The following is a 27,947-nucleotide window of genomic DNA, read 5'->3' on the forward strand; positions in this document are numbered from 1 at the left end:
TGCTCCCAGGAAGGGGGAATTTGCCCAGTGAGTCAGTCGTGTGTGCTTCCTTCCCAAAAGAAATCTCATCACGGAGAAGTGTCAGCTGAAGCTTTGCTGCACGGCTATTGGGACTGTGTCTATAGCAGTGCAGCTCTGGCCCCACCAGGGAGCCCAGATCCTTGGTGTAAAGGAAACGGTATGTCCCACAGCGCAGTCAGGAAGGGAGCCTTCTTTCATGGGCAGGCCTCGGGGCTGGAAGTCTGGAGAGCTGGGTTTTGTTCCTGGCTGTGCCACCGACCTGCTGTGTCTCTTGGACATTTCCCGTCCCTGTGTATTTAGACGGTAAGCTCTTCGGAACAGGGCCTGTCTCTCCCTGTGTGTCTGTGCAGTGCCCAGCCCAACAGGGCCCTGATCTCAGCTGGGGCCCCTCGGTGCAATCGTAATGCTACTAATGTATCATAGGACAGTGCACGGCGGATGGTAGACAAGCTCAATGTCTGTCTGACCTTTCTAGAGCAGCCACTCGAGCCGGGCCGCTATCAATGGCTGCACATGGGGCAGGTGGGTGGGGCCAGGGAAGCGGTCCAGCATTGAAAACAGATCTGCAGCCCTCCCTGCAGTTTTGACCTGTTAACTAGTGATAGGCTAAACCTTAGGAGGGTTGGAAAGCGCCTAAAACCCCGGCTTGTTCAGCTAACCCCGGTCCCCCGGGAGATCCTGCCGCTCTGTTTCAGCCTGGCTCTGCCTTAGCTCAGCAAACCCTCCGTTAGCCTAGCTTTACGTTAATAACCACTGGGTCAGTAACATTGGCACCACTTACCTAGATGTGGGGTGACTCTGTTACTCTGGGGCACCTTGGCCAGGGCCAGGTCTGTCCTAAGAACTCTGCTGGCGTAGCTGCGTCCGTCCCAGGGGGGTGATTTCTGGTGACGTTTCCATGGGGCCCCATGGCAGATGGCAGGAGGGGGAAAGGATCCATTCAGCTAGATGGGAACAAGGTTTGGCCGCTTCCGTATCTGAACAGCGGAAGCTGCCCTCTCCCCTTCCCAACCCCAACAGCCATTCAGTTAGGCGAGAGCCAGGAGTGCCGGCTGCACTGACGCTGGATGCTGTGAGCTAGGCTGCCAGTGCAGGGGAACCTGACAGCAATTCCCCCAGGGTGTCCTGCTGGGCTTGGCCCTCCAGGTTGGGCCAACAGACCCGCTGGAGGCACAAAGCCGTCTATACCGAGGTGCCCGTCTAAAGCCAGCCCCAGCCTGCGCTGAAAGCCGAGCGGCTGGTACCCGCCCCATCAGCCTTGCCGCCTTTCCACATGCGGCTCCTGCAGCGAGCCCCCAGTGGGGCTCTGGGAAGGGAGCAGCGGGTCCCCCCGCTGCCAGGCAGAGCAGTCGCAGGGTCCCTGAGAGGCAATCTGGCTCACTTCCTGTCCTAAACTGAACGGGGGCTAGTGACCAGGAAGTGGCTGTCCCCCAGTGCAGGGTGGTTCCCTGTCTACGTGCAGGCCGCGAAGCACTCCTGGGGATGAAAGGGACACTGGAGCTGCGTGTGGTTATTAGCAAGGCACCTGTCCAGCTCTGGCAGCCAGCGTGTGCCAGGCGTTGCTGCTTCCCAGAGAACCTGGAGCAGGACCACCACAGCATCAGCACAGAAGAAGTGCAAATAAAGTGCAGGGGGTGGCCTGAAATACACCTCGGTGTGCGAGAGAGGAATGAGCTGCGAGCTGTCTCCTACCGCGTCGCTCGGGCTGCTCTGGCCCAGAGCTGGGACAGTGCAGGCAGGACATCCTCTTGGGAGGAGCATCTGTGTGCCTTGCCCCAGAGAAAAATGCCGGAGCCTGCAGTAAGTCCTGGACAAATGGCAGGGGTGAGCCTGATAGCAGAGATGAAATGGGCATTGCACGACTGTGTCCCTACAGTCTGGGGTAGTGGTTTCATACTTAATGTGAAATGTGCCTGGCGACTTTCTGTCTGGGAGCAACCTCTTTCCGCAATCTGGTATATTTAAGGTGTTCCTTTTCTCCTGTAAATACCAGAGATGGCATCTCAGCTATGTCCCCAGAGGCTTGGCTGTGCTCCCAACGAGCCAGTGCCAGAGGAGCTCTTCCAAAGTGGCATGAGACACTAAATCCTCATTAGCAGATTAAACACGGACGCTTTGCAGCAAAGCCCCATTCAAACTCATCCCTGAATTCTCTGCTGGTGCAACTCCCCCGGCTTCCATGGAGAGAACTCAACCGGCCAACTCCACCCATCCATCCTCTCTCTGCCGGAAGGGGCCATGATAGAGGCATACCAGGGGCTTCTCTTGTGCGGGGTGCCCAGGAGAAAGGATGCTCATTGGGTGGCAGCTTTCTCATTCTGATCCCTCTCCCATCCCCGTACAGAGGGCCACAAGGAGAGGAGCTGGGCAGGGCTTTTTCAGCAAAGCATTTCCTCATCAGAAAATGCTGATTTTTTGAAGCCAAAACTTTGCACGGCAGGGACCGGTTTCAATGGCATTTGGACTGGGAAGGTATCTGAGGACCAGGGTCGTGTTTCTCATCCCACCCCCACGTAGCCCAAGGGGTAGGAAACTCTTCAGGGATGTGGGAGACCCAGCGTCAACTCGTAGCTGGCATTTGTCATCAGCTGATCTCAAAGCACTTTACAAAGTATCATGGTCTCCACTGGGCAGATGGGGAAACTGAGGCACAGGGACTTGGGGGAAGTGACTTGCCCAAGCTCACCCAGAAGGGCCGTGGCAGAGATAGGTCTCCTGTGTCCTAGTTCAGTGCTCTAACTGGGCCACAGTGCCCTTGGTTGCTAAAGTTAGGCTGCTTGTGTTTGAAGCTCCTGGCTGGGGGTTTAGTTGCCAGTGAGAACTGGGCCATCCTCCAGTGTTAATCAAAATCTAGCCTGGCCAGACGTGGTAGCGAGTTTGGCACATTTGAAATCTCAACCTGCTGGTGCGATTTCTGCTTCCAGTTCCCCTGGCACCATGATGTGTCCCGGAGAGTCGGTCTGTGTGCTGCCAGTGTCTGTCCTGCCCCACACGGGACCATCTGAAACCAGAAGGGAGGTGTTATTGCACTGGATGGTTCGTTTTTCACATGCAGCTTCCATTGGACCTGAGATTGTTCTTTAGTCCCTGCCTTTAAAGTGTTGCTGCACGCTGTTAAACAGTGGATGGGCTTCACCCCAGAGGAGGCTGCATTTCCATGGAAGGCAAAATGACCATGAGAGCTCTAGCTAGAATGGGAAGTGCATCCTTGGAGCTGCTGGGGGTGGGACACCTTGCCTGTTGCCCACTAGGAGATGACCCCTCTCCCTGGTCTCTTCCCCCTTTGGGTTTCCTGCAAGAGAAAGAGATTAGTCCTCATCTTTGCTTTTGGCCAGGGCATGCTTGTTAAGGAAGGTAAAAAGTGACCGAGTGACTTTTTGGTGTACCCACTCAGCAGGGATCTAGCATGGCTTCAGAGAGGACCCAGGACTGGAACCATCACCAGCAGCATATTGGCTTCCCTAAAAAATGAAAGCGGTAAGTCTCTCTGTTTCATGAGGACTTTCCGAGGAAGCTGCAAACCTGGCAAATCTTCCCTCAAAATGTTTTTCCCACAGTAAATTGCACTTTCTGCAAAATTGTACCCAAAAATTTTGATTTTGATTTTTTTTCCCCACTGGGGAAAATCTAAAGAAAATATTTTGGAGTGGTCAATTTGACGTTGATCTGTTTCTTCCTGAGCTGCTGTGGGTCCTTATGGGAGCTGTAGTTCTTGTATCTCATGCCTTCATTCTCCTCTGGGGGCCTGGCTGGACTATATCTCCCATGAGGCACTGTGGCAGCTCAGTGGGCATCAATTATTGCCAAAATATGCCGATCGGAAGTGCAGACAAACATTTCAAACTGAGCTTTTTCTTTGGAGCTTTCCATTGTGCAGAATTTTTTGATATTGCAATTTTTCATCCTGATTCAGGACAAAACAAACGTTAAAGTATAGGAATTTCCTTTAGCCCAGGATTTCTGGCCAGCTGTGATAACGCAGTGATGTACAAATGCCAGCGCTGTTTTGAAGCTGGCCCGGTATTTACAGCTGTTCCTTTCAGCTGTGCTGCTAGGGAGATATAGGCCCTGATTCAAGAGAGTATTTAAGCATGTGCTTAAAAGCAAACATTTGCTTGTCTTTATGTAAAATCAATGGTATTTAAGCATTTACCTAATACTGGGTCGCCAACCTGAAGCTTTCAAAAATCCTAAACCAGGCCCCAAAATAGCATGAGATTAGTTTTAAAAGATCTTGAGATTTTAAAAAAGTAATCCCTTTTAGGTCACATTTCCCAGCTTTTCTCTGCAACCGTGAGGGCTAGAAATACACTTTAAAAAATTAAATTCTTAAAGTTAAATTAAAAATAAATACATTTTAAAAATTCTGAAATTCTTGCCTTATCACAGGACTCCTGAAGTTGGAGCCTAAATATACAGCGAGGCTTGGCAATACCGAACCTGTGTGTCCACACTTTTCTGAATCAGGGCCTTACTTTCTGGATAATATTCCTGATACTTATTTCCCCAGTCAGACGGGCACTTATGTCTCACTTTAACTCCATTCAGTGATAGGTTATTGGCAGGACAAATTATAGAAGTGTTGCGCCAGTATGAGGAAAGAGACTGTCTCTGGATAACTGTATGCACAAGTAGACTGGCCTCTGGGGAAACAGGCTTCTTGGGAGTTACGTCTCTGCCTGCTGGGTGCAGTGGCTTGAGTGCCTTCAGCTCTGCCGGGCTGATCTGCTTCTGGGGCTGCTGCGCTATTTCATAAAGTGCCGGAGCTTGGGGCAGAAATCTGTCCTGGTGGCCATCACGGCATGTTGCTCCACTGAATGAGCCGGTTGTGTCTTGGGAGGCGGCATGTAAGTTTCCCCGGAGAGTCACAGGAAGAGGCTGACGTTCCCATGTGCTTTTCTGCAGGGGCCCTTTTTTCCCCCCGTAACCAAAGCCAGAGAAGCTGTGGAAGGCCCGGAACATGACCTCCACCCCCGACTACGATCACCTGGACATTCAGCAGCAGTACAGCCGGATCAATGCACGCTGGGAGGCCTCGGACGATGAGCTGGATAATGACAACAGCTCCGCTCGGCTCTACGAGAGGTCCCGGATCAAAGCTCTGGCAGGTACGGCGCTTCGCTCCTTTAGGGCGCCCTTCTCTTGAGGTCGCAGCACCTCCCGGATGGAGCCCTTCTGGGTCTCTGGTTTGCCTTACCTTCGGAGGCCCCAGTTCAGGAAAACGCTTGAGCCCGTGCTTCATTTTGAGCTGTCCAGTTGTCTTAAAACTGAGCAGCACATGCTTTGCTGGTGAGAGGATGCTTTGCTGAATCTGGCCCCAAAGAACACAAGCGGACTGGGGCAGGGCAGGGTGCAGTACAACACAGACCTCCCAAGCACCACGCAGGGGACCCTGGGAGAAACAGGGTTTCATTTGGGTAGATGAACTTTGCTGGGAGCCGGGGGAGTCCTTCCCTAGTGAAGTACATGACACCCCTGGGCTTGGCCCAGCCAGTGTGAACTAAACTCTGCCCTAGGGGTGATGATAATTTACCGGGGAGGCACTTCTGTCTCTCTGTCAGTGTGCCAAGCAGCACACACGCACCCTTGGGAAAATAAGGATCAAACAATCTACCTGGGGCTCAGACACATCCCCAAACGGGCACAAAACTGTCTGGAGAAGATCCCAGCTCGGGACTCGAACAGGCACCAGCCAAGCCAAAACCCTGCAAGGTTCTTCTGTCCTTTCTAGGCCCTCCCCCTCCTCTCCTCTGTGGGCAAAGCACTGCCACCTAGGTCCCCCTCCCAATATTATCCCCCACCACACAGCCTCTTTTTGCCTCTTCCTCACAGCGGCCTCTGCCCTCCAGCCATTTAACCCCTCCCAGACTTGGCAGGAAATGGGAGTTGTGGGTAAAGCTGGTGAGAAATGCGGGTTTTTTTTCTTTTTTCCCCCTCTGCTGCAAATTTCAAGCTTTCGTCAGAAACCCCCAAATTTTGGGCCAAAACCATTTTGGTTTTAGTGCTTCTAGTTTTTTGACAAATGCTGGCCATTTTCTGCAGGGATCGGATGCTTTTCTTAAAAAGTTCAGTCAAGAATCCAGTCATCTGTTGAAAACCGCTGTCAGTGGAAAAACAGTGACCACTCTTTGTTGTGATCTTCAGCTTTCTCTGGACACCTTGGCTGAGCTGCCCAGGGCTCCTGCATTGGGCAAACAATGCCGTGACTTGCAGGGGGGTCATTAATAGTGAACCTAGCTCTTATCTAGGGCTTCTCACCAGTAGTTCTCAAAGCATTTTACCAAGGAGGTTGGGATCATAATCCTTGCTTCTCAGGTGGGGAAACTGAGGCACAGAGCAGACAAGTGACTTGCCCAAGGTCACCCAGCAGGCCAGTAACAGAGCCAAGAATAGATCCCAGACCCACTGCTCTGTCCCCTAGGCCACGCTCTCCCCTCTCATTAAAGCCTCAGCATTTGCCAGAGTGCTGTGATTACAGCACAGTAACACAGTGTCTCCAGCCTGGAGATTTGAGTGGTGCTCATGGCACATTTACAACCAGCGCTCCTGGGGGAATTCTGGGCCAAAAAATTAAAAATTCCGCACAAAATATTTCAAAATTCTGCATCTTTTATTTGTCAAAACAACACAGTATAATCACGCCAGCTTCAATTATTTTGGTAACTTATTTCAAAATCCCTGTCAGCAACTATGTCTGTAGCAATACAGACAATGAAAAAGATTCAGGAAGTGTCTTTTGACAAATAGATTCCATACGAGGCATATTGATACAGAACTTTGGTGAATCATTCATTTAAACTACAAAACAGAAGCATATTTTCCTGCCCCCCTCAGGAAGCAGCACAAAGGCTTGGGGGAGTCGGGGGTAAAGGAGGATCTGAGGGAGGGGGAAGTAAGTGCTGGCCAGGACCTGGGTTGTTGGGTGTGGGTGGGAAAAGTATGGAACGGGTTTTTTTTGGGAGGGGAGGGGATAGTTAGGGAATTGGGGAGCCTCTCCCATGCAGACCCTGGCTGATCCTGGCCACCCCCCACTTCACGTGAAAGATGTGGCTGAGAGCCGAGGTGTCTCCCTCTGGAGATGGATTATATAAAGTGAGTCAGAAGCCGCCTGGCACCTGTATCCAGCTGCAGTTCACACGCGGCAAATGATCAGCGCACTGGTTTCCTGGCCCAGCCCGGAGGGAGCCTGACAACCCAGAAGCCCTGATGGTGGCTGATGAGAATCACTTCCTGAATGCTTCTCCCAGCTCCAGGCTCCCCCTACCCTTCGCACCAATTCATGAGGGAAATTCCTTAAACAAATTAATTATCATTTCTTTAATTTCATTCCTCCAATGTCTCAGACTCCCCCGTAACTACGCAGCCACCTTCCAAGCATGGCGTTGCAGGGCCCTGCCTCAATTTCCCCATTGGCTGTGGGGAGAGCTCCACATCACAGTCATGATCATTGAACTGGACCCCTGGAGGGGAATGTTTTCTAGTTAGCCCTCACACACACGGGCCCTCCAGGACCCAATCCCAGTTCAGTGTCTCTTTCCCTGAGTCAGGAGCCCCTAATCTCAGGCCAGGTCCAACTGTCTCTGTATTGCCTGCAGCAGTTAGCTCAGCCCAGCTGCAGCTCTCCAGCCCGGCACGCCCAGTAGGACCAGTACTGACTGGAACTGGAGCTCCTTGTAAGTGCCACCCCCTCTCCCTCCTGCAGTCAGGTGTGGTGGGGCAGGACTAACTGGCAGGACTGGCTGACTCTAGTCCCCATGGCCCTTAAAGGGGCAGGCCACACCGGCACAACCCTGGCGTGTCGCGCTTTCCCAGGAAACTCCATGCGTTTCATGCAGCAGAGCCGCCCTCTATGTGTGTGGCGGCCAGGCCAGGCGGTCAGGACCCTGCCAGCATTTTCGTTTTAATGTGTGGGGCCAAGTGGAGAAGAGGGGAAAAGAACCCCTCTCCCTGAGCAGCATTTTCTTGCCAGGGAAGAATGGAGTGAGCACGCCAGCGACGGTTGCCCACGTGTCTTTCAGTCTGTTAGTGCAGCTGCCAGTGGAGCGGAGGCTTGGTCCCCAGAGCCGCCTCAGGGCCCTGCACTAATCAAAATGGTAATGGAAGGAAATGCAGGCATCCTCACTGTGCTGATATTCCTTCCTCCCCAGTCCCAGCTTTGTGCTGCAACCCATCACTGTCACTAAGTGGCTGCCTGGAGGAGCTTTGAGTCTATCGAAGCCGGAAAGAGCGCTGCCAGCTGCATAAGGCGAAATGCGCTTCCCCCCGGGCAGCCAGAAAGTGCTCCCCGTGACCTGCACACCCAGAGCTGGGCGCAGTGCAAATGCAGAGGGGTGCATGGAGAGGAAAGGGGATAGAGACACAGGTACACAGTAGCTGTGGGATCAGGCTGGCTAAGTTGCAGCCTCAGTGGAGCATCAGAGAAACCATACCCAGCGCAAGAAAGCGCGGTGCAGTGCCCCTGGATGGGCTGTGGAAGGGCGGGGCATATTCTTCTTAACAGTGTTTATTAGTACTAATAATAACTTGTACTGGACTGCCACCCGCAGCCCACAGGCAGGATTGCAGCCTCATTGCACTGGGCACTCTACAAACACTGGGGCTGGTGGGAATTTTTCCAGTGAGAAACCCTTTTTTGATGGAAAGCTGTGTTTTTGACGAAAGATTTTTTTTTTTGAAAAAATGTTCTGCTTTCTAAGGTGAGCATCAATTTTTCATAAAAGAACCTGAATGCCCCCAAACTGAGATATTTCCATTCAGAAATGTTGCCATGGTGCCTCATAGGAGTTGTAGTTTGGGTGCTGCATGTCCCCATTCTCCTCTGTAGGCTGGGCTTCCACCTGGCCTACATCTCCCATGATGCACCATTGCCAGGGACTCTGATGATGCATTGCTTTCCTTCTCCAAGAGCGGGGACCATGGTGCATCCTGGGAGATGTAGTCTGAGGAGGTAGCTTGGCCTACAGAAGAGAATGGGCAGAGGAGGCACTCGAACAACTGTTCCCAGGAGGCAGCATGGCTGCATTTCCAAATTGAAATGTTTTGGTTTTCAGCCAACATTTTTTGGTATTTGAATTCCTACAGAAAAATCATATTTCCTGGGTAAGATTAAGGGGTGACTTGATAACTGCCTGTAAGTGACTAAATGAGGAACAAAGGAACAGGGCTCTTCAATCTACCAGACAAAGGTCTCACAAGATCCAATGGCTGGACATTGAAGCTAGACGAATTCAGACTGAAAATAAGGTGCAAATGTTTAACAATGAGAGTAATACCAAGGGTCGCAGTGGATTCTCCATCATTGGCAATTTTTAAACCAAGACTGGATGATTTGCTATTTTGGGGCAGGTCTCTGGCTTGTGTTACACAGGAGGTCAGACTAGATGATCACAATGGGCCCTTCTGGCCCTTGGAATCTGTGAATCTATGGAGTGTCTTGTACCATGGCCCTGGTTCAGGGAAGCATTGAAGCATGAGTGCCATGCATTGGATTTGAGCATGTTCTTCAAACTTGTTACCCAAATAACAAATATCACAGTATCTTTTTAGGGGATAAGGCAACAAGCCACGTTTATTGTGAATACAGAAATTTGGCAAATAGTATCAATAGAAAAAAAAGTATCAGCACTGTAATAACATCAATATTGTTCTTTACTTTAAATAGTATTAATAATGTAACCACTAGGAAAGCAGTATTAACACTGTATCAATACTACAATTATAGAGACATGTTTCAATTGATACGTTCATTTACACTCACACACACTGACAGGCATACACAGACAGGGAGAAAAACAAACATACGTAGGGGTCTTACAGATGTTATAGTTACCAGCCTCTTGTTGCTCGTGATAGTCACTGGCTAGATGACTAGAGCATGAGGATGAGGAGCAAGGTTCTGCCGATGCGCATCGGTACTCCTGGCTGGTGTGGTGATGTAGACCCGAACCTCCAGCCTTCATCTTCTTGTCCCATTTTATAGAGAAAAGACACCATGTAAGTCTATGGGTTTTGCACTGTCATGCTGCAACTGCATTTTTGGTGTGATTCTTAATCACCCACATTCTTGATCAGATTCTGTTCTTTGAAGTGGACTGGCTCCAAAGTTATCAGGGTGGACTCCTCTTCGGCCATTTGAATGGTAAAAGTTATTATCTTCGCTCCTTTCTTCTTGTCTGTTTCAATATCCCTTACTCAGACCAATTGTTCGATCACTCTCCCTGTTTACACCCACCTCAATTGCTCAGCCATTCACACTTCAATCACTCAGTGCCAACTCCTCGCTGAAGAATTCACATATTATTTTTAAAGCAGACATTATTTCATTTTGCCAGTATCTTTTACAATTAGGTAGGTATATTGAAAGTGGGTAAATAGTAAAATTAACAGATAAAATGGTCTTAAAACAGATAGACTTATAGAAAGTAAGTGAACATTTAAAAGGGTAAAACAATAAGAGTCAGTTGAGGTTTTAACTTTTGATTAAAGTTACAGTGTGTCAGGCTGAAGTGCCTTTTGGTAGGGGGTGGGGTGTTTGTGGCTCTGTTCTTTCATGTATTTTTCAAAAACAAAATTTTGGCCAACAAACTAAGTGCACTCCTATGTGCTCTCCTGAACGGGAGTGCATGCCTGACCCAGGGTCCAGGTGTGTGGTGCTTGTGGCAGTTGTTTCTCTGCTCCCTGTTCAGGGATGTTGCTGTGGGACTGTACAGCTGGAGTCTGGCCTTTCTCCCATTGCAGATGAGCGGGAAGCCGTGCAGAAAAAAACCTTCACCAAGTGGGTGAACTCACACCTCGCTCGTGTGACCTGCCGCATTTCCGATCTGTACATGGACCTCCGAGACGGGCAGATGCTGATCAAGCTCTTGGAAGTGCTTTCAGGAGAGTTCCTGGTGAGTTCCATTCCTCCTTCCCCTCTGTTGGGCCTGGGGCCCTGCTGAGTCTTTGCTCTGGTGTCGAAAGAGCTCCTGGAGCTAGCAGTCGGCAAAGCATCTGGGGCGTGTGTTGCTGATGAGAAGCTGCAGCTTTGAGTGGGTGCTGCTGAGACAGTGGTGAAATGTGACTGTCTCAGAGGGCGTGGCAGAGCTGGTCTTGAAACGCTTTTCTTTGCAGCAGAAAAGCAAAGGCAGAAATATTTTGATTCAGAAACACCACCGCAGTGCCACATGGGAGTTGTAGTCCAGGTGTCTCACGCTCCCGTTCTCCCCTATGGACCAGACTCTCTGGTGGGACTTCATCCCCCATGATGCACCTCTGTATTCCTTTTTGGGGTGGGTAGGCAGTGTATCATGGGAGTCCCTGCCTGTTGGAAGCTAGCCCAGGGCAGGAACATCCAGCAGCTCTGTCCATCAACGGCAGAGTGTTCCATGGCCTCCAGGAGACGGATGGGAGGATTCTCTGCTCAGGGTCCAGAAAAGCCACTCTCTAGCTGGCCCCTTGCTAACAACCTAAGCAGAGCAGCCATGGACTGACCAAGCAGGGGGTCTACACGTGCCAACATGCTCTGCTGCTGCCCAGCCTGTGCTAGCCTGCAGGTGCCCGCTGGGCTTGCTCACACTTGGGCGCCTGTCGCTGCCACCTCAAACTACTGGGTATTAAAACAAAGGACTCCAGAAAACACCCCTTCCTGGGCCGTGCGTTCCCCTGTGTAAGGAGCTGGTTGCCCAGCCCTGGCCTGGCCCAGCTGCAGCTTCCAGCTCCGGACTCGCTGCTTTAAACACGCTGGGCCGGAGTCTCTGTTGCAGCTGCAGAGGAAGGTGGTGGAGTGGCCCCTTGTGGTGCCCCACATACAGCTGTGGGCTAGTCTAGTCCCTGAAGGCGTCTCTGGACTGAGGCGAGGGGTGCTTTGCACCAGCAATGTGGCTGGGAGCATCGGCTCAGGCCAGGATCGGGACTACCATCCATAGGCAGAAGTCCCAATAGATCTGGGCTGAACCCTCTTTCTCTAAGTCTGAGGCACAGAGCAGCGGGGGGGGGAGGGGAGGCTCCAGGCGGCAGGGAAGGGGGTGAGTGAGACCAGCAGTGACGCGCGGGGGCTAGGCATTCTCCCAGCAGCCTGGGGAGGGCAAGATCTGATGGTAACAGGGCAGGAAGGGCGGCGCCAGCGTGTTTCCTCTGCCCCCAGGGTTAGTTTGTATTGTAGGCCCTGTATCGCAGTGGCATCTTTGCCCGCTCCTGCTGGCTGGGGGGCACCATTGTACCAGGCACTGAATCGACGTGCACCCTGGAGTGAGGTCCAGTCATTGTTTGATTGCATGAGGGCTGGGCTGGCAGGTGACTCCCCAGCAGCTCGGCATGTGCTAGCTGCAGGAGCGTGCGCCTTGGGTGACTGGCTCCTCTGTCGGCCCCCAGCCCAAACCCACTAAGGGGCGGATGCGTATCCACTGCCTGGAGAATGTGGACAAGGCACTGCAGTTCCTCAAGGAGAAGCATGTGCATCTGGAGAACATGGGCTCCCATGACATTGTGGATGGCAACCACCGGCTGGTGCTAGGCCTCATCTGGACCATCATCCTCCGCTTCCAGGTAGGCCTGGCTCTGAGCCCAGCCAGGCAGCTGAGCTGTGGGCACATGCTCGTCGATGGCCTTTGGCTGCCAGCCTGTGCTGTGTGTGGGGAGCCAAGAGCTTGGGGCACAGAATGAGGGGTGTTGGGTGCCCATTTGCTCTCTAGTGCCAGGTCCCCATTACAGAGAGGGAAGTGGCCTCTGCAGAGTTGCCTGTCCCTGCCCGTCCCATGTGGGTGGACAGGAGTGGCGGGGCATGGCAGCTGGGAGGGAAACAGGTCTTCCATCCTGTGACAACTTTTGAGATTTCAGGCATTTTTCCAATCCCAAACTGGGGCGAAAAGTCAAAATGTTGAAAATTTTCCCAAACCGAAAATCCAAAATAATGGACCTGAACCAAAAATGTTTGGTTTCCATTTCAACCATTTTCAGTTAAGCAGAAAGGGTTTCATGTGTTCTGATTAGCGTGGATTTCCAAACAAAACAACATTTTGAGCCAGAAATCTGAAATTGTCTCAAATGTTGAAACGGGACATTTCTGCTGTTTCCAGACTTGTTTTTCTTTAAAAAAAAATTTTTTTTGAGTCGAGAAATTCATCCCCATCCAGCCCTTCCCTGCAAGACATTTCAGTTTTGCTAAATAAGCATTTTTAAAAAAAAAAATTGTTTTGTTTTGTCAGGAAATTGCTTCCCAGGGCTGCCCCTGGACCAGCACAGCAGGGATGTGCCCTGCACCAGATATAGGGGCTGGTGCAGGGGGACAGCGGGAGACAGGCCATGACTCCGAGTCACTGTCTGCTTCCTGGGCTGCTCCTGGGCAGAGCCATGGTAGAACCCTTGAGGAGCAGGGACATGCCATGCAGAGGGGAGAGCTGGCTTCCCAGCCCAGGGGTGCTCGGGGCACAAAAATCTCCTGCCTCTGCTTCTTTGGAGCCAGGGCTCTCAGGGTTCCTTGCTGAATGTCAGGCTCCCAAAAGCAGCCCAGGGAGTCCCACGGGAGGCAGACCCAGTGGTAGGAAGTCTGGAGATCTAGGGCACCTGGCCGCTCCGTTTCGTTTCAGAAAAATCCAAACGTTTTGGTTCAGTTTTTCCACTTTTGGGCATTTCTGTCCTGCAGGAAATTTCTAAACTTCTCATTTTGGGTCTGATTTGGAAGGAAAATGTGGCTGAAGTGCTGGCCTTTCCTGACTATTGCAGATCCAAGGCGTTCCCGAGTAGCTGGGCATAGAACCAGGGGTTCTCAAACTGGGGGTTGGGACCCCTCAAGGGATCGCAAGGTTATTTGGGCGGGGGGTCGTGAGCTGTCAGCCCCCGCCTGTGCCGTGGCTGCGACTGTCAGCCCCATGCATGGCTGGCAGCCAGAGCCCTTCGGAGCTGGGTGGCTGGATAGCAGCGGCTGCTGACTGGGTGCTCTGAAGGCTGCGCCACCCCCAGCAGCAGTGCAGAAGTAAGGGTGGCATGGCATGGGGGGGTCCACACTGTGCCGGGGGCGGGTCATCACAGCCTGAAATACTTTCAAAGAGGGTCCCAGGAAAAAAAGTTTGAGACCCCCTGGCATAGACGAACCTAAGATGGCGAGATAACTTGTCCCCTGGGGGAAGCCCCTCCGCAGTGTCACTGGCCAGAGACTGGGTTTTATTCTGGAATGCTTTTTTCTGATCTCAGATCGAAGACATCATCGTGCAGACTCCGGGAGGCCGCGAGACGCGCTCTGCCAAGGAAGCGCTGCTGCTGTGGTGTCAGATGAAGACTGCGGGGTACGACCCAGCTAATGCTAGGAGCTCGTAACAGTCCCTTTTCCAGCATCGACAGAGAGGCAAATGTGGAGGGAGTCCAGACCGGCCACACGAGTCTGGCGTACGGTATCCAGCGTTTTCCAGCCCGGCAATGAATCAGAACAGCATCTTGAGTTCATATGATCTAATGTGCACACCAGTCCCATTTGCACCAGCAGGGGGGCATATGTGTCTCTAAGAAGTCGAGTGTCTTGCTGGACTGCTAGGTGCATCTGGTCTTCCAAGAAGGGCTACTAGGATGATCCGAGGAATGGAAAACCTGCCTTATGAGAGGAGACTCAAAGAGCTTGGCTTGTTTAGTCTAACCAAAAGAAGGTTGAGGGGAGATGTGATTGCTATGTATAAATACATCAGAGGAATAAATACCAGGGAGGGAGAGGAGTTATTGAAGTTCAGCGCCAGTGTGGACACAAGAACGAATGGATATAAACCGGCCATCAGGAAGTTTAGCCTTGAAATTAGACACAGGTTTCTAACCATCAGGGGAGTGAACTTCTGGAATAGCCTTCCAAGGGGAGCAGTGGGGGGAAAAAAACCTAGCTGGCTTCAAGACTGAGCTTGATAAGTTTATGGAGGGGCTGGTATGATGGGACAGCCTAGTTTGGCTATTGACTGATCTTTGACTACTAGCGGTAAATATGCCCAATGACCTGTGATGGGACATTAGATGTGGTGGGTTCTGAGTTACTACAGAGAATTCTTTCTTGGGTGGTGAGTCTTGCCCATGTGCTCAGGGTTTAGCTGATCGCTATATTTGGGGTTGGGAAGGAATTTTCCCCCAGGGCAGATTGGCAGAGGCCCTGGAGGGTTTTCGCCTTCCTCTGTAGTATGGGACACAGGGTCACTTGGTGGTGGATTCTCTGCACCTTGAAGTCTTTAAACCATGATTTGAAGACTTCAATAACTCAGTCATAGGTTAGGGGGTCTAATACAGGAGTGGGTGGGTGAGGTTCTGTGGCCTGCGTTGTGCAGGAGGTCAGACTAGATGATCATATTGGTCCCTTCCGACTTTAAAGTCTATGAGTCTAAGTTCCTGGCATTGTTAAAAGTACATGGTGTTTGTTTCTTGTGCTGAAAAACATGCACAAAAATGGTAAGGCTGAGATCTCCCAAGTGGCCTCCTCTGGGATTCTGGCTCCTTGTTCCCCTTTGGTTTCAGCAGGTTCCGCTGCATTCACATCCATGTATCAGAGAACGACCTGGCCCCTGCCTCCCAGAGCCAGCACCTCCAGACAGCCTAGTGGGCAGGCCAAATACCCGTCCAGAGCTGCCTTGCTAGGAACCCTGCCCAGCGCAGCGCTTGGGCCAGAGGGTGACGCCGCGTTTCTTCTTTGTCCCGCAGCTATCCCCACGTTAATGTGACCAACTTCACCTCCAGCTGGAAGGACGGCCTGGCGTTCAACGCCCTGATCCACAAGCACAGGTAAGAGCCGTGCGGGGAGCCGGCGCCCGCTGCAAATGTTACAGTGACAGAGCCAGCCTACCCATGGGACACTCTCCCCTATCACCACCCTAGCTAGCTGCGTGGCAGCACAGACACCTCTCCCCCTCCCACTAACCCCTAACCCCATCGTTACCACGGGCTCTGTGGCTAGGATGGCCCAGTGCCCTGGGACTTGGGAAACCTGGATTCCATTCCCTGCTCTGCCACAAATTGGCTGTGTGACCTTGAGCAAGTCACTTAGTCACCATGCCTCAGTTTCCCTTCTGTCCACTGGGGATAATAGCACTGCCCGGCTGCAGAGGAGACGTGTGTTAGTGACGGTGAGGTGCCCAGGTATCCCAGTGACAGGGGCTGCTAGGCTATCAGTTATAAAGTACCCTCGCCACGTGCCGTTTCATTCTGCGCCAGGGAGCGGAGCTCGCCTCGCGCAGATCTTAAAGTTCCTCTGAATTCTCAGGCCCGACTTGATCGACTTTAAGAACCTGGAGCATTCGAACGCCAGGCACAACTTGGAGCATGCGTTCAGCCTGGCAGAGCGGCAGCTGGGCATTACCCAGCTCCTTGACCCAGAAGGTAAGGGCTCCCCGGCTTCCCATTTATACCCCGCCCAAGGTTACTGCAACGCACTATGCATTGTCTCTCCCACAGCCCTAGTATGGGGCTGGAGCTACACAGCAGAGCTTAGTGCAAAATATTAAAGGCCACTTTAAAAGTGAAGCGGTGCCTTAGCTGTGTGTGCAAAGTGCGCTGTCCCCCATTTGCAATTTCCTATGACATAAGGGAAGAAGTGTGGCCTAGTGGTTAGAGCACAAGACTGGGCCTTTCGGTTCTATTCCTGTCTCCACCATTGGCCCACTGGGTGACCTGGGACAAGTCACGGCCCCACTGCACCTCAGTTTCCCCATTTGTAAAAAAATGGGGACAATGCTCCTGCCCGCCTTTGGCTGGCACTTTGGGATGTATAGATGACAAGTGCTAGATAGGAGCCAGGAGCCGTTATTCGTTTGTAATCTTCACGTGGAATGCTCTGCACAGGGTGCGTGAGTGCTTCTGTTAAAAGCGGCAGCCCGCTCGCACTCTGCCACGTTCCCGCTGGTGGGGAGAGTCGCGCGGGCCTTTTTAGAACAGCAAGTGTCGTGTGGAAAAAGGGCCTTTTTTTGAAAGCCCAGGACGTCATCACTGACGTCAGCGGGCTTTCCAAATCTGATTCTTTTGGGTGATATTTATAGGCAAATGATGACAGGTATTTCACAGTTTACCCAAAACCTGGGTTTCCGGTAAACGAGACCTTGCGACAAGGTTTTCAAGAGAGGTTTTGGTTTTAAAAATGGGGACCTTTCCGACTCAGTGCAGTGGAATTTTCAAAATCTTTTTTTAACTCGCTCAGCAGCTGCCATGGCGTGTGGGTGATTCCAGCCCAGAGGGAGGGTGTCGGGCTAAATGGGACGCACCGGCACACATTACCGGGGAGGACGGTTTAGGCTTAGGGTTCTGTACCAGTGCATCACAAGCTTATCATGATTTCAAGCCAGCATTTTTCTCCCAGAGTCCTTAACTGCCTTCTCTCCCACTTTGCTGTGCAGATGTCTTCACGGAGAACCCCGATGAGAAATCCATCATCACCTACGTGGTGGCATTTTACCACTATTTCTCCAAGATGAAGGTTCTGGCAGTGGAAGGAAAACGGGTTGGCAAGGTGCGCACGGAGTCATTGGCCCCTTGCCCGGTGCTTGTGCCTTCTCTGCCATGAGCTTCCATTTCTTCCTTTATGGCTTCATTGAGCAGGAAGCAATTATGCAAGTTCACAGGAATTAAAATAAAATATGTACAAGCCACAGAAACCAAGCAGACCCCACCAAAACATAGCCCTAGAGATCTGTACCACAGCACCTCCTCCGCAGGGATCTCCCTGGCCTCTCCCTTCATGTGCCTGCTCTGCTTTAGATCATGGTCAGTTCTTCAGTGTCGTCCTTAAGCTAAATCACCGGATCCCCAGCTGATGTGAATTGGTTCTACTTCCTTTGGAGTCAGTGGAGTTGCACCCATGCACATCAACTGCAGATCTAGTCCCAGACGTTAATACAAAGCAGTGTCTTCCAGCCAGCATGCCAAACCGTGACATGCCCAAGCTCTTGCATCTTCTCAGGATTGCACAACTAGGTACTTACAGGGCATGCATGAGCTGCCCCTTAACCTCCTCTTGGATTAGACAGCAGAGGGCTCTTTGATCGAGTGGACAAAAGCAGAATGCGATCCAGTGGCAGGATGCTGAATCTAGCTAAATCCAGGCAAGAAATAAAGTGCAAATTCTTAACAGGGAGCGGAGTTAACCAATGGACAAACAGACCCAGGGATGGGACGGGTTCTCCAGCACTGGGCATTTGTAAATCCAGACTGGATTGTCATTCTACAAGCCTGAGTTTGGGGCTGACCACCAGGATCATTGGAGGAGGCTCTTTGGCCTGGTCTGCAGAAGCTCAGAGTGGGTGGGCAGAATGGGCCCAGCTGACCTTTAAGTCCTGTGAATCTGTGAAACCAGCGTGTTCCTCTTTAAGGGCCACCCACCCTCTGCCAACAGCACTTTCCTTCCCCCTCGCCTCTTAGCTCCAAAGTCCCTAACTCAGTCCCTTCCACCAGCTTCTGAACCCGAGGGGGGAACCCAAGGTCAAGTCCCGGAGCTGCATGACTGAAAGGAGGGCCGTGAAGCTGCTGGCTCTCCCCCATCCCAAATGAATGCCCTGATCATTGGCTCTTCTGGGGTCTTTTTTTTCTGTACCATTGCTTTAGTGCTGACCTACCGTCAGCAACACCACTTAGGAGTGATTCAGAGAGGTAGCCGTGTCAGTTTGTTTTTAGCAAAACAGCGAGAGTTCTGTGGCACCTTAAAGACTAACAAATTTATTTGGGCATCAGCTTTCGTGGGCAGAAACACATGCAAGGGTGGGTGAGTTACATCACAGTGAGGATGAGGCGAGTGTTAACAAGGATAATACAATCAGGATGGATGAGGCTGTTCACAACAGTTGATGAGAAGGTGTGAATGTCAAGAGGGAACATTATTTTTTTTTGAAGTGGGCTAGCCACTCCCAGTCTCTAAAAGGGACGTGCTTCGTGACCGTGGCTTTTCGCGGAAAGGTCCGATGCATCCCGCTGCATCACCTCACCTCACTGGACACATGCACATGGAGGAGGGGAGCTGGGACGCCGTCAGTGGAAGCAGCTGGCCGTATTCATTGCTCTCTCCTTGTCTAAGGTGATGGACCACTTGATGGAGACAGAGAGGATGATTGAGAGGTACGGAGGGCTGGCCTCTGACCTGCTGACCTGGATCGAGCAAACCATCGCCGGTCTCAACAGCCGCAAGTTTGCCAACTCCCTGACCGGGGTGCAGCAGCAGCTGCAGTGTTTCAGTACCTACCGCACCGTGGAAAAGCCACCCAAGTAAGTGGCTCCTGGGTTAGGAAGCCAGCTCTGCTGAACGTGCCATTCCCGCTGTCTTTAAGGTGCTTTTTGTCCATTGAGCTCAGTGAGTTTCACGAAGGAGGTAGCATTATCTCCATGCTGCGGGTGGGGAAACTGAGGCACAGACTCACCCAAGGTTGCAGCACAGAGACTCAGACCAAGGCCTGCTTGGCTCCCACGCTGGTGTCCTGCCCACTAGACCACACTGCCTCTCTTAAGAATGATTCTTGAGTAAAACAAAGTCCGAAGCAGTGGTTCTCAATCTTTTGGGGCTCAGGACCCATTTGTAAATGTTTATGGCCTGTCACAACCCTGGAGGCCCTGGGGTGGTTTAGGTCGGATCCTGTCCCCCCGGGAGGTGTGGGTTCTGTCCGGCATTCACCACACAGTTGTGATTCCTGCAGCTCCTGTGCTGTGGGGCTGACTGGGCTTGACTCTGGGCATTTCAACCACTTCTCTGCACCTGGTCCAGTTTGAATGAATCTTTCTTGAGCCTGGATGACTAGAGCTGGTCAGACTATTCCAGATGAGGTCCTCCCCCCAGTGCCTTGTCCAGTCATGGTACATTAGCTATCCTCCTGTGGAAACACGTGTAAATTCACCCCATCACCACCCTGATTTTCTGCCACCTGGGTTGCCTTACCCTGAGCCCTGGTCAGCCCATCTGTTACTGATGCCGTAAGCGCCGTTGGGATCAAGATGACTCAGGCACCAGTTTGGAACGTGCTGTCCCTCGGTGATGGCGTGAAAGGGGCTGGCTCCGTCCGGCCCTCGTCCGTAATCTCTCCCTTTCACCGGGCAGGTTCCAGGAGAAGGGGAATCTCGAAGTTTTGCTCTTCACCATCCAGTCCCGGATGCGAGCCAACAATCAGAAAGCGTACACGCCTCACGAAGGGAGGCTGGTCTGTGACATCAACCGGGTAACCTGGCACTCCTGCTTCCCGGGTGGGGGGCGGCCATGGTCACTCTGGGACAGGCTGCACTGCAATCAGAGGGGTTCCCCAGTTCCTCCCCCAGCGCTGTGCGCACCTGACCGCACCCTTTTGCCCTGGGGCTGTACTCCACTTTGGATGCCAGTTTTGGTCTCCCGTGTCTGTGCCAGTTGCTGTCACATACCCCAGGGGAGGGGGCTGGGTGGCAGGGTTGCCAACCTTGCATTTTAGTTTTTACTGACATGAAGCTCGGAAGCTGATTTTTTTTTACTGACACGATAAACTTTTTAGTTTAGTAAAAATACTGTAAACAACACCATAATGTCCCACAAGTGTGTGCTCATGCATGATATTCTGTACACAGGAATTTGGAATTATGCAGCTGTTTTAGCTGTGGTTAATTGACCAATCATTGGGCATGTGCAATAATAGAAAACAGGAAATTGATAAAGTCATGATCAGTGTAGTTTTATGATACAAGAAGTGATTCTGAACGACGACAATCAATGTCCAAATACCATGTTTTATTGCTACCCAATTTTACGGACATTTTCATTTATTTACAGATTTAGTGACAGAGTTAAAATTGTACTTTTTTTTTTACAGACTATCAGTAAATTTATGGACGGTTGGCAACCCTGCCAGTGGGTGGAAAGGGGGCACATTTCAATACGGCTACAAAGGAGAGAAGATCTCTCCTGCTGGCCTGTTGCCAATGCAGCATGATGCCCGTGGGACTAAAGGGGGAGGCAGCCGGCAGGGTACCAGGTACTTGCTGGCGCCACAATGGGCCATCGGCTAGAGACTGCCATTAACCTTTTCCGGGCCTGCACCCTGGCTTAATATGCCCGCTGGAGCCTCATTCTTTCCTTTGATGCCTCCGACCAGGCCTGGGAATGGCTGGAGAAGGCGGAGCACGAGCGGGAGTTGGCCCTGAGAAATGAGCTCATTCGCCAGGAGAAACTGGAGCAGCTGGCCCGGCGCTTTGACCGCAAGGCGGCCATGCGGGAGACGTGGCTGAGCGAGAACCAGCGCCTGCTCGCACAGGTACGGGGAGCAGGCGGCCGGCAGCAGGGAGACAAAGCAGCCCAGGCCCTTGGCTGCGGGAAGCGGCGTTTTGCTGATTTGCACCAGGCGGAGGGTGCTGGGACCTGCAGTGACTGCCTGGCAGCAAGCAGACAGCTCCTGATGCCGTCTGTGCTTTACCCCACTTCTCTGCAAGCCCCCTCCTCCGCCCTTTATCCTGAGAGCATCCCGCAGCTGCACTAAGGGCTGGTTCCAGCTGCTGCTCCATGTGGAGGGTGGGGCCTGACCTGTGTCTGTGCATGTGTCACTCTGGTCACCTGTAGGATGACCAGATGTCCCGATTTTATAGGGACAGTCCTGATATTCAGAGCTTTTTCTTATATAGGCGCCTATTACCCTCCAGCCCCGGTCCCGATTTTTCACACTTGCTATCTGATCACCCTACTCCAAAGCGAATCGCAGGCGCTGTTACAGTGAGAGCTTAAGCTCTGTAACTGGGCTGGAACAGCTCATATCCTCAGTGGATCTGTCCCAGAGAGGGACTGGAAGTAGAGCCAGGCACAATTATTTTGTACAAAATCTTTGGGGGAGATTCAGCAAGGTGGAAATGTTTCCACCACTTCCTGGCGGTTTTGCCAAATTGTCAGCAACTTTTGTTTGTTTAAAATCTGAAAAAAAAAAAAAAAAAAAAAAAAATGGAAACTTTTGGGTTTTTCTGGTTCAAAACGCCCTTTCGTCTTCAAGTTGCCTTCCATTTTAGTTAAAAATCCATCAAAAATGTTTTAGAAAGAGTCAAAATTGAAATGAAACGTTTAGAAAACGTCATTTTAGGGGCAGCCTAAAACAATTCCCCTCTCTCCTCCCCCCGGCCAAGTTTTCAGAATTGCCGGCAAAGCGAAAAGTCCATTATCCAGCTGTCCAGGTGACACTCCTCCCTGGTGGGTTCCACGCAGACCCTTCTCCCCTTAGAGCACAGCAGCCTTGCTCTCTGTATTGCCCAATGCACACAGGCCATGTTGGGGCAAGGATGGGGCGTTTGGTGCTTCCTGCTGGATAGAACTGCTGGGCTGTTGCTCAGGGGATTTCCCTGCCCCCGGCTCACAGCCCCCAGTGGGGTTTGGAGACTCCAATCCCGTTAATGGCGTTGGGAAGCCCCCCCACACACTCTCATCCCGCTCTCTGCGGGACGGAGGTTGGGGGAGGTTGTGTCTGACCAGAGCTGCGTCTGCTCCGGGCAGGATAATTTTGGCTGCGACCTGCCGGCGGTGGAGGCAGCCAAGAAGAAGCACGAGGCCATCGAGACGGACACGGCGGCCTACGAGGAGCGGGTGCGGGCCATCGAGGAGGTGGCCCAGGAGCTGGAGGAGGAGAACTACCACGACATCAAGCGTGTCAAGGCCAGGAAGGACAACATCCTGCGGCTGTGGGGCTACCTGCTGGAGCTGCTCCGTGCCCGGCGCCAGCGGCTAGAGATGAGCCTGGCACTGCAGCAACTCTTCCAGGACATGCTGCACAGCATCAGCTGGATGGAAGAGCGGAAGGTGAGGCTGGGGAACTTCAAGAGCTGGGGTCTGCTCCCTGCGGGGCGTGTCCCTGTCATGCATCTTTTAGTCCTTGATTAGCCCCTAATGTTGTCTCTCTGGCAAACGGCAGCAGCTGTCAGAGCCATGGCAGGTTGGTTTCCCAATGGAGGAGAAATCACAGCTGTGGAGTCTGGGTTTTTTTTTAGTGCCCGTTGCTTATTTACCCTAGCTGTACACAAGTCCTGGAACAGAGGTGGCCACAAACAGCACACAGGCCAGTCCCCCCATCTAGGGTCTCAGCGCACACACCCAGTGCCAGGGTCCCAGGGAGAAGCCCTGTCCCAAGAACTGTCTCTAGGTAGAGAGAGGTCAAAGCAGAGAACAAACCCTTCTGCTGTTTGCAACAGCTCCCCGGCCGAAGACCGGGCATCCCAAAACTAACAACAATGCAGCGTTTCTTCAAAGCCCCTCCACTGCTTGCATGCTGAGAGAAGAACTTGTAAGACTGTGTAACATTGCCCCCTGCCTACTTCTGCAAGACCAGCGTAAGGCAGAGCCTGCACTTCTGTGCCAGGCCTCCCTTCTCCCTGCTGCAACACGTTTGTGGTCAGGGCTTTTGTCTTGCTCTGCAGCTTTTTGGTACAGACATTTAATTAATGAAGCTTCCAACCCCCTCGCACCTCATGAGCTATGGACAAGACTATTCCCCCCCCACAGGGGAAACTGAGGCACATGGGGCTTAAGTGCCTTCCCCAAGGGCACACAGCCAATCAGTGGAAGGACAGGGAGCAGAACTCGAGACTCTAGAGCAGGGATCTGGGAATCAAAACAGCCAAGCAGGCCCCATGGCGTGGGCCCAGCGTGCTGCAGGTGAGGGCCGCGGGGCAATAAACGTAGCTTGTCTTCCATGGTATCAGCTCCGGGGTAAATGGCTGGCCCTGCCGCAACGGGGCTGACTCTTGCCGCGTTCCGCGTAGGCGCGCCTCTCATCGCCTGAGGTCGGGAAGCACCTGCTGGAGGTGGAAGACCTGCTGCAGAAGCACAAGTTGATGGAAGCCGACATGGCCCTCCAGGCGGAGAAGGTGCGCGCCATGAGCACCGCGGCCCTCACGTTTGCCGACGGCGACGGTAGGTGGAAGCGGCGAGTGGTGCGTCTCATCCCAGGGCCAGCTGGGTGGGGTGAGGCGGGGAGAGCGCCCCTCGAAGGGGCCACGCTGCCTGCCCACCGTCAGGCTCTGACCTCTCCTCAGCCCTGCCCCACACCAGCCTTCCCGCCTCCTGCCGGCTCTGCTCTTCCCTGAAGGCCTCTGCTTTTGCCTGCATCTTTCTGGTGAGGAAGAGTAGGGCTGAGAATTGAAAGCCAGCGGTGTCCTTACTTCCCCAGGGCAGGCTAGCGCATTTAAAACTAGCCTGGCCAGAGGGTGCACAGCAAGAGGGAGATAGCCTAGAACTAAGGAGACCAGGTTCAGTTCCCAGCTGTGCCGCAGGCTGCGTGATTTTGGGCAAGTCACTTAGGGTGCAGTTACACTGTAGCTGGGAGGTGTGATTCCCAGATTGGGCAGCCGTCTGCTCACTGGTTCTGTGCGGGGCGGCTGTGGAAGCGCTGGGTGTGCAGGGGGCGGCCGTCGACGCGCTGGGTGTGCAGGGGGCAGCCGTCGACGCGCTGGGTGTGCAGGGGTGGCCGCTGGCACGCTGGCTCTGCAGGGGGTGGCTGCTGGCACACTAGCCTGGCTCAAGCTAGCGCCTAAAAATAGCAGTGTGTCTTTGGTGGCTTGGGCTGACCGCCTGGGTAGAATCCCACTCCACCCCCTGGCTATGTGCTCAGTGCATGTACATCTACCAGAGCTGGGAAAGACCCCTCCCAGCTGCCGCGCAGACCTAGCCTTAGTCTTCCTGGGCCACGCCTGTGACATGGGGATAACAATAATATCTTAAATCGAGAGTTCGGTTCCAGCCTGGTGGCGCAAGGGACAGGATAGCTGTTGAGAGCTAGAGAAGAGATATTTTATGCTTTAAAGCTGCCTGCCTTCTGTCGCCCCCCCACCCCCCACCGGCGCAGACTATCGGCCCTGCGACCCCAAGGTCATCCAGACCCGCGTCAACCACCTGGAGATGTGCCACCAGGAGCTGTTGGCGATGGCGGCTGAGAGGAAAGCCCACCTGGAGCAGTCCAAGCGCCTGTGGAAGTTCTTCTGGGAGCTGGACGAGGCGGAGAACTGGATCAAGGAGAAGGAGCAAATCTATTCCTCCTTGGATTACGGGAAAGACCTGACCAGCGTGGTCCTCCTGCAGCGGAAGCACAAGACCTTTGAGGACGAACTGCAGGGCCTGGGCACCCGCCTGCAGCAAACCCTCCAGGACGGGGAAGACATGGTTGCCCAGAAGCATTTTGGCTACCCCAAGATCCGAGGCAGGATGGAGGAGGTGAAGGCGCTGTGGGCGCAGCTCCAGGAGCTGGCATTGTTCCGCCGGAAGAACCTGCAGGATGCCGAGAGCTTCTTCCAGTTCCAGGTGGATGCGGATGAGCTGAAGGCCTGGCTGCAGGACGCCTGCCGCCTGGTGTCCAGCGACGAGGTGGGCCCCGACGAATCCTCCACCCAGGCCCTGGTCAAAAAGCACCAAGACCTAATGGACCAGGTGACGGACAACAAGAGAGCAATGGACCACCTGAGCCAGCAGGCCAAGAGCTTCCCGGCCGAGCTGCGGGGGGCCCCAGAGTACCAGAACCGGCTGCAGACCATCCAGGCACTCTACGCCGAGGTGGTGTCCCTGGCTGACCTGCGTCAGCAGAAGCTGCAGGATGCCCTGGACCTCTACTCTCTCTTCAGTGAGACGGATGCCTGCGAGCTCTGGATGAGCGAGAAAGAGAAGTGGCTGGAACAGATGGAGATCCCCGACACACTGGAGGACCTGGACGTAGTACAGCACAGGTACCTGGGCTCCCGCCATCCCCTCTCCTCACCCTCCTGACCCTAATCCCCGCCCTGCCCGAGCGAGACACATGTAGGGCCTGGGTGGTGCACAGCACAGGTGATCCGCTTCAGAGGCAGCCTCCCCGTGTTCCCACACCTCAGGCTTTGCCCCCTTCCTGCGAAGCCAGGCCCATGGGGAGTGCCCCCCCTGAAAGCTGGCTGTCCAGGATTTGGAAGTGTGTGTGGGGGAGAGTGGCTCCTAGCCCCCTTGGCTCCCTTCTCTCCTTGCTCGGTGTGCGATGGCTCCCGCCACATTCCTAGCGCACCCCAACTCCGCTCGCAAACACCATGTAGTCATCGTCAGCATCCTCTGCTGCTGCTCCATCCCCAGTCAGTGCTGGCGCAGGGCTCTGGGCGCTTTGCTTGGGGTGCATGCCAGCACCAGAGGGGAGGCAGGGGGCATGCCTTGTGCCCGGGTCCTGTGCCCACCTCAGCCAGGGAGGGGACCTTTGGTTGTGAGGTTCTGTGGTCCAGATCTGGAGGATAGGGTAGATTTCACCCCCATCAAGTTTGCAGATGACACTAAGCTAGGGGGAGTGGTAGATACCCTGGAAGGTAGGGATAGGATACAGAGTGACCTAGACAAATTGGAGGATTGGGCCAAAAGAAATCTGATGAGGTTCAACAAGGACAAGCGCAGAGTCCTCCACTTCAGACGGAAGAATCCCATGCAAAGCTACAGGCTGGGGACCGACAGGCTAGGCAGCAGTTCTGCAGAAAAGGACCTGGGGGTTACAGTGGACAAGAAGCTGGATATGAGTCAGCAGTGTGCTCTGGTTGCCAGGAAGGCTAATAGCATATTGGGCTGAATTAGTAGGAGCATTGCCAGCAGATCGAGGGAAGTGATTATTCCCCTCTATTTGGCACTGGTGAGGCTGCATTTGTAGTATTGTGTCCAGTTTTGGGGCCCCCACTACAAAAAGGATGTGGACAAGTTGGAGAGAGTCCAGCGGAGGGCAACAAAAATGATCAGGGGGTTGGAGCACAAGACTTACGAGGAGAGGCTGAGGGAACTAGGCTTGTTTAGTCTGCAGAAGAGAAGAATGAGGGGGGATTTGATAGCAGCCTTCAGTTAGCTGAAAGAGGGTTCCAGGGAGGATGGAGCTAGGCTGTTCTCAGTGGTAGTAGATGACAGAACAAGGAGCAATGGTCTCAAGTTGCATTTGGGGAGGTCTAGGTTGGATATTAGGAAAAAGTTTTTCATTAGGCTGGTGGTGAAGCACTGGAATGGGTTACCTAGGGAGGTGGTGGAATCTCCATCTGAAGAGGTTTTTAAGTTGCGGCTTGACAAAGCCCTGGCTGGGATGGTTTAGCTGAGGTTAGTCCTGCTGTAAGCAGGGGGTTGGACTAGATGACCTCCTGAGGTCCCTTCCAACCCTAATATTCTATGATTCTATGACCCTACCCTGCGAATTGCTGCGTGTGTGGTTGCAGGTTTGACATCCTGGAGCAGGAGATGAGCACGCTGGCCTCCCAGATCGATGGTGTCACCCGCACAGCGGCCGGCCTCATCGAGAGTGGGCATCCACGCAGCGGCCGCGTCAGGCAGTGCCAGGAGCATCTGAACACCAGGTACCGCCCCACAACTCTGCTGCCCAGAGCGCGGTACCACCAGCTGTGAGAGCTACGTGAGCAGTGTCCCTGGCCGGCCAGTCTGGGATGTCTCTGTCATCCAGACAGTGCTTTACAGGGATCCTCTCCCCAGGAGCTGCATGTTCAGCTTGTGCTCATGCTAAAACCACAGTGGGCGTCCCATCCCAATGCTGGCTGCATTAACCCTTTGCTAGGATCCCCAGAACCAAAAAAAAAAAAAATAGATTAGAATTGGAAAAGGTACAGAGAAGGGCAGCAAAAATGACTAGGGATATGGAACAGCTTCCATGTGAGGAGAGATTAAAAAGACTAGGGCTTTTGCTAAAGAAACAGCTAAGGGGGGGATCTATAAAATCATGAATGGTGCGGTGAAAGTGCATAGGGAAGTGTTATTTACCCCTTCACATAACACAAGAACCAGGGGTCACCCAATCAAATGAATAAGCAGCAGAATTAAAACAAACAAAAGGAAGTACTTCTTCACACAACGCACATTCAGCCTGTGGAACTCCTTGCCAGGGAATGTTGTGAAGGCCAGAAGTATAACTGGGTTCAAAAAAGAATGAGATAAGTTCATGGGGGTAGGTCCATCAATGGCTATTAGCCAAGATGGTCAGGGATGCAACCCCATGTTCTGGGTGTCCCTAGCCTTTGACTGCAAGACACTGGGACTGGAC

At 52.9% G+C, this 27,947-nt stretch overlaps 1 protein-coding gene across 2 annotated transcripts in view; it reads left to right on the forward strand.

Moving 5' to 3' along the window:
* The first annotated feature begins 3,299 nt into the window (after window positions 1-3,299).
* SPTB (spectrin beta, erythrocytic) overlaps window positions 3,300-27,947 on the forward strand; it is a 77,762-nt gene continuing 53,114 nt past the window's right edge. For both annotated transcript variants that reach the window (XM_067550653.1, XM_067550651.1), the window contains exons 1-15: window positions 3,300-3,498; window positions 4,927-5,129; window positions 10,759-10,910; window positions 12,370-12,543; window positions 14,188-14,279; window positions 15,661-15,741; window positions 16,220-16,335; window positions 17,346-17,458; window positions 19,016-19,203; window positions 20,027-20,144; window positions 21,045-21,203; window positions 22,421-22,723; window positions 23,683-23,833; window positions 24,765-25,635; window positions 27,112-27,249. In XM_067550653.1, the coding sequence (XP_067406754.1) occupies window positions 4,982-5,129; window positions 10,759-10,910; window positions 12,370-12,543; window positions 14,188-14,279; window positions 15,661-15,741; window positions 16,220-16,335; window positions 17,346-17,458; window positions 19,016-19,203; window positions 20,027-20,144; window positions 21,045-21,203; window positions 22,421-22,723; window positions 23,683-23,833; window positions 24,765-25,635; window positions 27,112-27,249 (2,804 nt within the window). In that variant the 5' untranslated portion in view covers window positions 3,300-3,498; window positions 4,927-4,981. The remainder of the gene's footprint in view (window positions 3,499-4,926; window positions 5,130-10,758; window positions 10,911-12,369; window positions 12,544-14,187; window positions 14,280-15,660; window positions 15,742-16,219; window positions 16,336-17,345; window positions 17,459-19,015; window positions 19,204-20,026; window positions 20,145-21,044; window positions 21,204-22,420; window positions 22,724-23,682; window positions 23,834-24,764; window positions 25,636-27,111; window positions 27,250-27,947) is intronic.

Source organism: Emydura macquarii, unplaced genomic scaffold (genome assembly GCF_026122565.2).
Source record: "Emydura macquarii macquarii isolate MOO-44397 ecotype Brisbane River unplaced genomic scaffold, CSIRO-AGI_Emac_v2 contig_1305, whole genome shotgun sequence".
Lineage (NCBI taxonomy): Eukaryota > Metazoa > Chordata > Testudines > Chelidae > Emydura > Emydura macquarii.